Source organism: Sorghum bicolor, chromosome 7 (assembly GCF_000003195.3).
Source record: "Sorghum bicolor cultivar BTx623 chromosome 7, Sorghum_bicolor_NCBIv3, whole genome shotgun sequence".
In the NCBI taxonomy this organism is placed as follows: domain Eukaryota; kingdom Viridiplantae; phylum Streptophyta; class Magnoliopsida; order Poales; family Poaceae; genus Sorghum; species Sorghum bicolor.
This window is the reverse complement of record NC_012876.2, coordinates 9,427,052-9,438,584: the sequence shown is the minus strand read 5'-3', so window position 1 is coordinate 9,438,584 and position 11,533 is coordinate 9,427,052. Positions and strand designations below refer to the sequence as shown.

The window sequence follows — 11,533 nt, the reverse complement described above, 5'->3', positions numbered from 1 at the left end:
AATGACCCAAAAACAAAGTATCTGTCTAAATCCAACAATTTTTTAAAATTTAATTGGTCATTATATTTTTGCATTAACAAAATATTCATTAGCAATAACATTTATTTTGATTAATATGAAATATTTAAAAAGCAATTGTGTTAAAAATTTTTATACTCAAGAGTAGAGCAGAATAAAATTAATGTGTATTTTTTAAAAATTTTATCAAATTTATTTAATTTATCATGCATTTAACAATGTAAAGTGAAAATAAAAAAGGGAAAACCAAATTATGGCGCCTGAACTGGCGCCATAATTTGGTGAAAAACCTTTAGTCCCGGTCGTGCCACCGCCCGGGACTAAAGGTGCCCTGCCCTATAAAGGGCAGAGCCTTTTCTTCTTCTTCCCCACCGCGCCCGAGCCCTAACCGCTGCCGTTCTTCTCTTCGTCTACGACGCCGTCGTTGCCGCCGCCGCTCCGAGCGCCCCCTCCGTCGTACGCCGCGCCCCCGCCTCGCCCCCTCCGTCGTACGCCGCGCCCCCGCCGCCACTCTCTCTATTTCTCTCTCGCGCGCGCCCGCCGCCCCGCGATCGAGCAGAGAGCGCTCGCCGGTCGGCCTGCGCTGCAGCCACGGGCGGCCGCGCCCTCTGCGCCCTCAATGGCGCAGGCAGGACACCGTCGGCCGCGCGGCCACGCGCGCCCACCGGCGGCCGAGCCCGGCCCTCACCGGCGGCCGAGCCGAGCCATGTTTAGGGCCTTGTTTAGTTGTGAAAAAAATTCGGATTTCAATACTGTAGCATTTTCATTTTAATTTGAAAAGTATTGTCTAATCATGAACTAACTAGGATCAAAAGTTTCGTCTCGCAATTTACAAACAAACCGTGTAATTAGTTTTTATTTTCGTATATATTTAATGCTTCATACATGTGTCGTAAGATTCGATGTGACGAAGAATCTTGAAAATTTTTTGGATTTTGGGGTGAACTAAACAAGGCCTTAGTTTCTCAAAAATTTTGTAAAATTTTTTAGATTCCCCGTCACATCGAATCTTTAGACGTATGCATGGAGTATTAAATATAGATAAAAACTAGGTGAATTCCCCGCGCGTTGCCACGGGAATTTCTTAAAAATAAATCATTATATATATTATATATATACATAACTTGTATGGTAATAGATTAAAGATTTAAAGTATTTCACATGATATAGATGTCATGGTCATTTTTTGTAATTAATATAGGATGATCGACATGGACTTAGTGAGTAATGATGTGGACACCTTATATGAAGAGATAAAATATTTAGTGGGTTACTTAGTGGGGAATGATGTAGCGGGGTTTAGCTTTATAAGAGTTATAGATAACAACTAATTGCACAGTTAGTCCATAATTAGGCCTTGTTAAGTTCCAAAATGCTACTATTCCAATAAGTTTAGTTCCAAAAAAATAATTAGGCGTTGTTTAGTTCCAAAAAATTTTGTATTTCACACTATAGCATTTTGGTACTGTAGCATTTCGTTTCTTTCTATATTTAGTGCTTCATGCAAGTGGCACAATATGTAAATGTGATATAATATTTGTTCCCTATTTCTTCCTTCTTTCAGATCGACGTCTCTCTGCCGTCGTCACCGAAGTCCCCGTCGAGTCTCTGCACCGACCGCCGTCTCTCCGCCGTCTCACCGCCTTCAAACTACAGGTATGTCGAGATGGATTTATTAGTGGTACAATTATTAGTGCTATAATTAGTGGTACAATTAATGGCTAAGCCGTAAACCCCAAAGCCTTAGTTGAAACCTAAGTTGTAAACCCTAGTTTTATATATTGTTTCCTTGTCAGGTATACACAGTAGTGCTAGTAGTCATGTGTCACCAATTTCTTATAAATCTAGAATATTGCCTCTGCTCAAATTCATATATAATTAATTATTTTCATGTATATTATAGTACCAATTTCTTATTTATTTTCACGTAATATATATACGGTGTTCTTTAATGTAGTGATGTTCTATGGTGTATTTAGTTTTTTTCACGTAATATATATTTGACGTATTTAGTGATGTTCTATAGTGTTCTGTGATGTATTTAGTGATGTTCTAAGCCCTAAGCCCTAAACCCTAAACCCTAGTTTTATATATTGTTTCCTTGTCAAGTATACACAGTAGTGCTAGTAGTGATGTGTCACATATTTCTGTAGAAATGGCCGATCCGAGAGAACACGAAGAGGAAATGATGAACCTGATCTGCGGTCCCACTGAAAAAGTTTATCACGATGATCGCGAAGGCGACCAAAACCCTGAGGGACTCGATGACTGCTCTCAGTATTTGGTCGACCCGAATGAGCAAGACAATGCTGGCCAGCAGGTCTGTAATATGACAGTCTCCTTTGTTTCTACAGATATAATTCGAAATAATATCTTGTATTAAATTGTCTTTTTTCTTTCTACATAGCCCTCTGGCTCGACGACAACCACGGGGACCAGCCGGAGAGTACGAGGCCCAAAGAAGCCTATGGAGGGCCGGTTAGTAATTCAGAATTCGAGGAAGCAACAGGCAAGCCACTTGGACCCCATTCAAGGGCCTTCATGAACCACTTAGGTACCTTGTCTGGGATAGGATCCCAATCAGTGTCCGTGAATGGAAGGAGAACAAGAAACACCTAGAAATCAGTTATGTCTCTATACGTGACAAGGAGCTACTCTGGGGTGATGTCTTGCAACATTTTACACTGGAGACAAACGATGAACAGTTGAAGGAAAGAGTCCGAGACTGGTCTACGAAGAAGATGGCACCAATGTTCCAGGGCTATAAGAAGCGTCTATATCAAGACTACATCAAGAAAAACATGACTCCAGATTTCAACTCTCCAAACTATGCGAAGCTACAGCCGTTTTGGGACGACTTTGTACGGTTCAAGATGTCCGAAGAGGCTCAGGAACGGGTCAGAAAGAACCAAGAGAATGCCCAACGCAAGACCTACCACCACACGATGGGATCAGGTGGCTACCAAACCGCAGTTCCTAAGTGGGAAAAAGCCGAAAAAGAGTTAATCGACAGGGGGTTGGTGCCCGAATCCCTCGAGTGGCCTGAGCGCGCGAAGCACTGGTTTTTCGCTCACGGAGGCTCACTAGACCTTGAGACCGGAAAGGTCGTGTATGGGGAACACATCCAAGCTGTTGCGGAAAGGTTCCATCTAGCCCGCTCCATCACTGAAAGTGGAGAATGGCAGCCGAATAGAGATAAAGATGAATTGACATTCGCCCTGGGGAACCCTGAGCACGGTGGACGGACGAGAGGCTATGGCACCGTGTCATGGGAACATGCCTTCCCTGCTGATAGGGAAACTTATAGAAGCCGCCAGAGAAAGAAGGAAGAGGACAGGGAACGGATACGCAGATTGGAGGAAGGACTCATAAAGACCCAAGAAGTGGCTCAACGGGCCCTTGAGCGGGAGCAAGCGCTGAAGGCCACAATGGATGAGAAAATCCAAAAGGCCGTGGAGGAAGCTGTAACTTCCCGCCTCCAAAGCTTATCACAGCCACCGGCCGCCAACATCAGCCCTTGCTCAGCTCATCTAAAGAGCAATTGTGCTTCTACGGAGGCGCCTACGAGGCAAGTTGATGACGTAGGGCTGCGATTCCCGGTGGATGACGTCACCGCTCCGTTGACGTCTTGTGAGCTCCATATTCCGGAGGGCGATGGCACAGTAAAGGTGGCTACCGGTGTCGTATCTCCTATCGACCCCACCAAGACACCAACAATCCACTCTGTCCCAATACCAGCCGGATATGCTTGTGTCTCGGTGGATAGAGTGGTCAGAGGCCGTGAAAATGTGCCTCTCGATAGCGAAGGCGGTGATGGGGAGAAGACACTTGGTGAAGCGGAGAAGACATTCATATGTTGGAGGAAACGGTACATCATTATTCCTGGGGTGCCGCCGCCACAACCGAACCCTAGCAGGTGCGTATTATTGTGGACGCTACTGCTTTTTCTATAATTATATAATGTATCAAATTACATTTAGTCATGTATACATATACCTTATTTGTTTTCTTCAAATCCAGGGCCTCCCCCCACCGAAGTCCGTCTGTCCATTCACCGCATGACCATAGTGCCGTGGGACACGACGACGACGACGTCGTACAAGAGAAGGCCGCATCCCCACCACCGGCCGTCGCATCTCCTCCACGAAGGAATCCAACGCCGCCCGCGGTCGAATCTCCTCCACAACAACAAGCTCCACCTGCGCCACTGCCTCCGCCAATGCCGACGACAATGGCCGCCGCCTCATCGGCACCGGCTGGTGCTACATCGAGGAGGAAGAGGTCGTCCGCCGAGACACAGAGATCACTCCAACCACCTGCGGCAAAGAGGAAAGCTTTGAACACGAAGATCCCGAAGACGACCAAGCTTCCATATGAGAAGACCGATGAGGAAGTGCTTGCTGTAAGCAAAGCGGAAGTCAAAGCATTCTTTGAAAAATGCAAAGCTGACAGAAAAGCAGAGCAAGAGCCGCCATACCTAATGTATCCTCGTTCAAAGCTACGTCAAGTGGTGCAGAAAATGACAGACGCGAACCGTGCTGCGAGTAAACAACCAGGGTCAACAATATCAGACTACGACCGTACTGTCCTAAAGAAAATCAAGGCAGACAAAAGAATAGTCCAGCAAAAAGTTGCACAGCTCGGCGAACAAGCGCAACAATCAGTTCAGCCACTAGTGGTTGCGAATGAGTACGGTTCAAATGCCAACTTGCTGGCAATGACTATACCTGCAAATGTGGACTTAGATGAGCTCGGGAATTGGATGGAAGAAACTGAGCTGCCCCTAGAAGCACTTCTAGGGCGTACCGATGCGCCAATCCACGGAGGTGTCGATGAATATCAGAGTCGGTACATTTACGGCAGGAGTATGTGCCACCCTGAGAAGGTACGAGGACTTGGTACGCAAATATACAAGCTGCACGAGTACTACTTGAGAGTCAGCTCAGTACATAAACAAGAAGAATTGATTGCCGTCCGAGTCTGCGACCGACACTACTTCCGTGGAGAAGACGTCATATGGATAGATTTTAGTGAAGTACACCAACTTCTCCATATGAATGCTCTTGACAAATCTCTCATGAGCTGCTACTGTCTGTGTAAGTGATTCTTCCTTTCAATCATTAATCCCATTACAGCATATGTATGTATTCGTAATAACTACGCTCACGATGTGCAGACACATGATGAGAGAACAAATATTGAAAAAAGACAATCGAATTGGTTTCATCGATCCATATGTCGTGTACAAGGACACTAAAACTAAAGATCCATTGAATCTGAAGCCTAAGGAAATGGAGAAGAACCTCCGGAGGTTCTTTTATAACCAAAGGCATACGGAGAAGATACTCTTCCCTTACAATATGGGATAAGTGTTGTGTTATATCATGTCTTAGTTAATCTGGCATTAAGATATACATATATAAGTTGACTCTAAACAAATGCAGAGATCATTGGATACTTATTGAGATTAAGATCACGGAACAAAGAATACATGTGTGGGACTCAATGAAAAAAGACCTGGCACTCTATCAAGACATAATAGACATAATCCAGAGGTAAGTATATACCATACTTTAAATATCGATGCGTGCTCCTTTACTTTATTATGCTAGCTATACCTAATCAACGAGCGTCTTATTGGGCAGGGCTTGGGCTTGGCTACAACAAAAATATCGTACGGATCTTAATGTGTCACTTCCTCCTCCTGTTCTACTCCCTTGGGTGCCCACGCAGCCGTTTGGAACGAATCTATGTGGATACTATGTTTGTGAATTTATGCGGTGCACCCTATTTAAACCTGCTCAAAGTGTTCTAAAAGTAAGTAACATGCATGTGTATACAGTAAATTCATATCTTATTTATTTGTTGAAACTAAATATATTTTATGTATATTAATATCTTTTCTAACTAATGCAAATGGAAGGAGTGGAATATGAAAGATAAAGTGTTCGAGTACACATTACTCCTTGGAGTCCAGGAGACGATCGCCGGATTTATCAACGATCATGTCATTCCGGAAGACGGCGAGTTCCACTTATACCCGCAGGGCTTCAAGCCCATTCCAAACAAGGACGAACACTTGTATGAGCTTTGAGTGGGCGGGCAAACATTATGTAATCATTAACCGGTGGCAGCACACTTGATTATTACTTGTACATAATATTATTATTGTAAATGTAATGTGTATGTACGTATGTATATAGCTATATAATATATATAGATATATATATTATACGGATAATATATATGTAGTTTCATATTTTATTTGAGTGCAATAATAATGACGCTCTCGTATAGGTGCAATGTATACGGATAATTGCGGCGTATACGATTAAATTGGAGAACATATACAATTGAAAACCAAAATCAACAAAGAAATGAAAAGGAAAAAGAAAAAAAACAAAAACAAAAAACACCTTTAGTCCCGGTTGGTAATATCAACCGGGACTAAAAGGGGTGGCCAGGGGTGGCGCCACGTCACTGCCGGGTGCCCCCTTAGTCCCGGTTGGTGTTACCAACCGGGACAAAAGGTCCCCATTTAGTCCCGGGTCTGGGAGCCGGGACTAAAGGTTGGACTTTTAGTCCCGATCCCTTAGTCCCAGCTCGCCATCCGGGAATACAAGTGGTTTTCGACCGGGACTAAAGGCCTATCCTGTACCAGTGCAACTAAATATATGCACCTACCGATTTATAGTCCCTACAAGGACAAATGATCCATTAGAAATTTGTACCAGCCAAATGTTGGTCGCTAAAATTCAATTTTAGCGATTCTTGTCGAATACTATAAATTAGTTGTGGCATAATGACTCACGCTCCCCCCAACCTCTATAGTTGCCCTCCTGATTGCCTGCCATGTGGTACAAATATGGTTTGCCAACATACACCACAATCACTGCTAATATCTAAACTTTTCACACTCCTCCCACTTTCTTTGACATTACATTGGGCAGTACTCAATCCCCTTCTCCTACCTCCACCCAACCTACACCCGCACCGGTCAACTCCGATGACGCCCCTACCGCTAGAGCCATCTCCCAAGGCCACTTCAGTGCTCACAACATCTAGGTTGTTCACTACTACTACCTCTAGTGGCAAATGGTTGTCCACCTCCACCAATGTCCTGCAGCGCCCCCTCAGCCTAGCTCACCATCTCGACCACCACCACTATTAGCTAGCATTTTGGCTTAACTTGGTCCGCCATCTAAGGTTGCCAACTACAGTTACCTCCTCCTCCCAACGCACCATAGACACCCAGAACCATATGAACCATGAACCCCAACCACAGTAGAGTTGTCTAAGAGGTTAGGTAAGACACCCAAGTGAGGTTATTATTATCTTTTGTCCTTTTATAAGCCATACAATGATAGTACCACCTAAATAATTATTTTGGACCTAATTCTTATGGAATGGTTACTTTTATAAGTTTTGAGAATAGGAAAAACGGAAAATGTTTTTGCTCCCTCAAAGAAGATGCACTACTGGAATCGCACGCTTTGCCTAGTGTCTAGGACACTCGGCAAACGGCCAAAAACACTCGGCAAACAGTTTGCCGAGTGCCACACTCGGCAAAGCGGAGACGGCAAAAAGAGTAACGGCAAAGCAGGCTTTGCCGAGTGTCCTTTTTCGGGCACTCGGCAAAGCCTTTACCGAGTGCCTGTTTGAAACAAAAGTAGCCGTCACGGCCAACCTAACGAAAGATCATGGTTTGACACTCGGCAAAGACATTTTTTTTAAAAAAAAATAATTTTTTGGTTTGCCGAGTGTCTTCCTTAGGACACTAGGCAAAGTACCAAGTTTGCCTAGTGCCTTGGACACGACACTCGGCAAAGCCATCAGGTTTGCCTAGTGTCCTAGCCTGGACACTCGGCAAAGCCATCAGGTTTGGCTAGTGTCCTGGCATGGACACTCGGCAAAGCCATCAGGTTTGCCTAGTGTCCTGGCATGGACACTAGCCAAACCACTTTCTGCAGGTGTCCAGTGCGTCCTTTGCCGAGTGTTATGGCCAAAACACTCGGCAAAGAGACCAGAAATATTTTTTTAATCGTTTTTATCCGTTCCATCCAGACAAACAAAAAATATGCATAGCAGACATCACTGACATGATATATATATCACAGACATCACATACATATCACAGACATCACATACATATCACAAACATCAAATAAGTCACAGTATATCACAATAAGTTCACAAGTAATCCCATTGCTCCATCATTCACCATAAGAAGTGCAAATAAAAGTACCATTAACAACTACAAGTATCATCACGGACAACGAGACTGATTTGGTGAAGGATTTGTAGCATGAGGCACTTCATTCGATGCCGCCGATTGATTCTGTAGAAAGGAGAAGAGATTACATATGTGAGACAAACCCAAGGGCTGGTTTGCCGAGTGTCAACGTTTGCCTAGTGTTTGGCACTAGGCAAACTATCGATTTACCGTGTGCTTCGGTTTGCCGAGGGAGACACTCGGCAAACAACTCCTTTGCCGAGTGTCCGATAAATTGCACTAGGCAAAGTGTGCGACACTAGGCAAAGAACGAATCTCCGGTAGTGATGACATCCTTTTTAAGATCCATATGTAAATTAAGAATTAGAATTTTTTGTCAATTGAAATAATGTGTTTCCCATAGGAATCTGAAACTAAACCGCATATCCTAATGGAGCCCTAAGCCTTAACGCATCCAATATGATGGAAGAATCCATAGCATTACTGTTCATATTCATAGAATACATAATAATCGTATATACTCTTTTCTTGGACGGATAAAAAGAAAACATGCATCCTACCTTTCATCGTTATGTGGGTTAACATTTAAACTGCATTGGCAAGATGGGGTTAATTACAAACTGTATCAGCAGCATGTTTTTTTCATGAAACCAGAATTAATAAAGTTCTGGTACCAGTCTCATAGACACCGTCTCACAATTCAAGAGGAAAATAATGATTCCTTGGCTCCCATAATGGGCTTCCCAAAAGAACATCGATCTGATAAAACCTGTAGATGATTTCTGGCTCAAAAGTGTAAATAATTGCCCACAAACCGGAGTTTCCCCGAAATATTGCTACTACTAGTGTGATGGTTGCAATACACTTTGTCAAAAGTATCATCCTGTTTCTTATGTGAACCCAGAGTCAAAATTTATGGTCTCCGGAAACTCACTCACAGGATACTCAGTACAACAAAGAATTTATGCAAATTAAAAGTCGTTCCAAGAATAGTATACCAAATATCTATTAGCACTATGTAAAAAAGAGTCATATCTACTACCGGCGCCCCCTACAGATGCCATAGGAACACGCGTCTGTAACACTGCTACTAGTGTGATGGTTGCGATACACTTTTGTGCGTCTGTAATACTACAGACTGATGTTTCTAAATGCGCGTTTGAACGGTTAATTTTTTATATAGTATAGAGTAATCAAGTAAATATAATGGTAAAACAAGCGACAATATGAGCGACAACGCACATAACATTACATTGTCACACAAAAGATATAATAGTTTCAAATTCACAAAACAAGTTATTAATGTTCATCCAAAAACAACATGAAATGTCTTATCATTCATAAGACTACAGCAGATATACTCCTTAGTCCTCAAACCATACAATTAATAGAATCCCAGGCTTCCTCTGCGTAGAAGTTAAAAAAAAGATATTCAGAATTTTATCTCTAGCTAGGATAAGCTGCTATATAGTATATATAAACCAGCAAGGTAGTCATATGATATAAGAATAAGATACCTTGTCAAGGGTCACTTTAGGATGATCACCGCATCTTTGTTTACTAACTCCAGTTTCTCCTTTCTAGTTAATACAGCTGTAACAAAGGAAGGACACGATCTTTTGAGCAATGTGCATGCTTGAACAACATCCCTCTCACACTGTGATGCCATAAACTCTATACAATCTTCTTTAAGCTTATGCAAGCTATGGCTTTGAGCTATATCCAGAGTAGTCCCAGCAGCCTCCTTGTTAAGCATCTTGGCGAGGATGTCTTCACACATTAATTTCAACCTATCCATGGCATATCTATTTGCAGCAACAAGCAGGTAAATGATCCTTACACAATAGTCAACTCCTTGAGGATCGCACATGAAAGCCAGCGTGTCTGTATAGATAAAATGCAAAAGATCCCTAAAAACCAAAGGGTTCATGTTTTCCACTATCATAGGTCCAGCCCCTATGTCTCTGGTCGTCAACCCATACAACTCCTCCATGAAGACAGGAGACCGTGCTGCGAGAATAGCCTTGTGTGCATCAAAGGTCTGACAGCCCACAACAAATGTAACATCGGCTCCCTTCTTATCCTCTAGCAACTTGCCAAAGTGCACCTTGATGTCAGACGGTGGAACCGGGATTTCAGTGATCGGCACCCTATTTTCAGACAAGCTGTATAGTCGTATCACAGTGAGGTCACATTGAATGGTTAGGCGGTTATTTTTGACAAACTCCTCCTCCAAATTGTCCCTCATCAAGTACCCCATGTGTCTTGGTCTATATTCACCTCCTTTCGACTTGAACAGATGCATTCCTCCTGTCGAATACCATGATATCATGCTGTCCTTCTTCGCACCATCATCCCCTCCAATGAATTGAATGTTGTAGTGCGCCCTCAGCTTGACATCGCTACTCATCAACTCCAAGAAGACAATGATGTCATCCTTACTGTTTTCATCAATGCCATTGGGGTAGAAGCGGATGGACCAATCGAAGCCACCAACAGTGAAGGTGGATGACCTTATGAATTCACCAACATTTGTCTCCTTCTTTTGACTATAGTCATCGATCTCGAAGACGTGCGTGCTAGTATGGGCCTTAATGTTGTGACTTGATGCTGTTCTTCTAGGTGTCTGTGACATCCTTGAAGTACCTTCTCCTTGCATACTGTAACATTCAAGGGCAGAAAAAGGATTAGAACATTATATGGACTTTGCAGCATTACATGGTTCTATCTTACTCCTCCACGAAAATACATAATATCCAACAAAATTTAGGTACCATTATTCATATATGCCATTATACAACTACCCTCAATTCTAACTGTAGGCTATTATGGTTTTTCTTAGTACATAGTTTTTTACTACACCTAGATATATATATATATATATATTATGTTCAGATTTGTAGAAAAAATTATGCATCTAGAATTGTCAAAGCAACATATAATTTGGACCGTAGGGAGTAAGTCCTAAGCTAATCTGTCCATGTGAAAATACTCTCGTCGTTATTTCAGATTACGTCCTTGACATATGGAGAAGTATCCTCTCAATGGAATTGAGTTGATAGAAAAAACAATGATCCATTTGGATAATCAGGCATGTACATAATAATAATAACACCTAGATACTAATAAAGTACGAGATGTGACAACCACAAGAGGTGCTAATAAAAAATAATGTTGCATCGTTATTCAAATCTTCTTGGCAGAAGATACAAATACTATTATTTTTCTACCTGAACATGAAGATATGGATCAATCAAATATAATGTTTGACAAGTAAAAATG

At 42.5% G+C, this 11,533-nt stretch overlaps 2 protein-coding genes across 2 annotated transcripts; one reads left to right on the top strand and one right to left on the bottom strand.

Annotated features, from left to right (window-relative positions):
* Positions 3,447-8,103, top strand: LOC110437211 (nascent polypeptide-associated complex subunit alpha, muscle-specific form-like). Its single transcript, XM_021465569.1, has 3 exons — positions 3,447-3,934; positions 4,039-4,420; positions 8,083-8,103. Exons 1-3 carry the CDS (start codon positions 3,447-3,449, stop codon positions 8,101-8,103), a joined length of 891 nt encoding a protein of 296 aa, XP_021321244.1.
* On the bottom strand, positions 9,780-10,886 carry LOC8086062 (BTB/POZ and MATH domain-containing protein 2). The gene has a single exon (XM_021465568.1). It carries the CDS (start codon positions 10,884-10,886, stop codon positions 9,780-9,782), a length of 1,107 nt encoding a protein of 368 aa, XP_021321243.1.

Bases quoted from the DNA above. Each gene is read 5' to 3' on its own strand.
- LOC8086062 (XM_021465568.1), bottom strand. From the start codon at position 10,886: ATGTCACAGACACCTAGAAGAACAGCATCAAGTCACAACATTAAGGCC.
- LOC110437211 (XM_021465569.1), top strand. From the start codon at position 3,447: ATGGATGAGAAAATCCAAAAGGCCGTGGAGGAAGCTGTAACTTCCCGC. The intron at 3,935-4,038 runs GTGCGTATTATT...CTTCAAATCCAG, and splicing joins CCACAACCGAACCCTAGCAG to GGCCTCCCCCCACCGAAGTC. The intron at 4,421-8,082 runs GTAAGCAAAGCG...CGTTCCATCCAG, and splicing joins CCGATGAGGAAGTGCTTGCT to ACAAACAAAAAATATGCATA.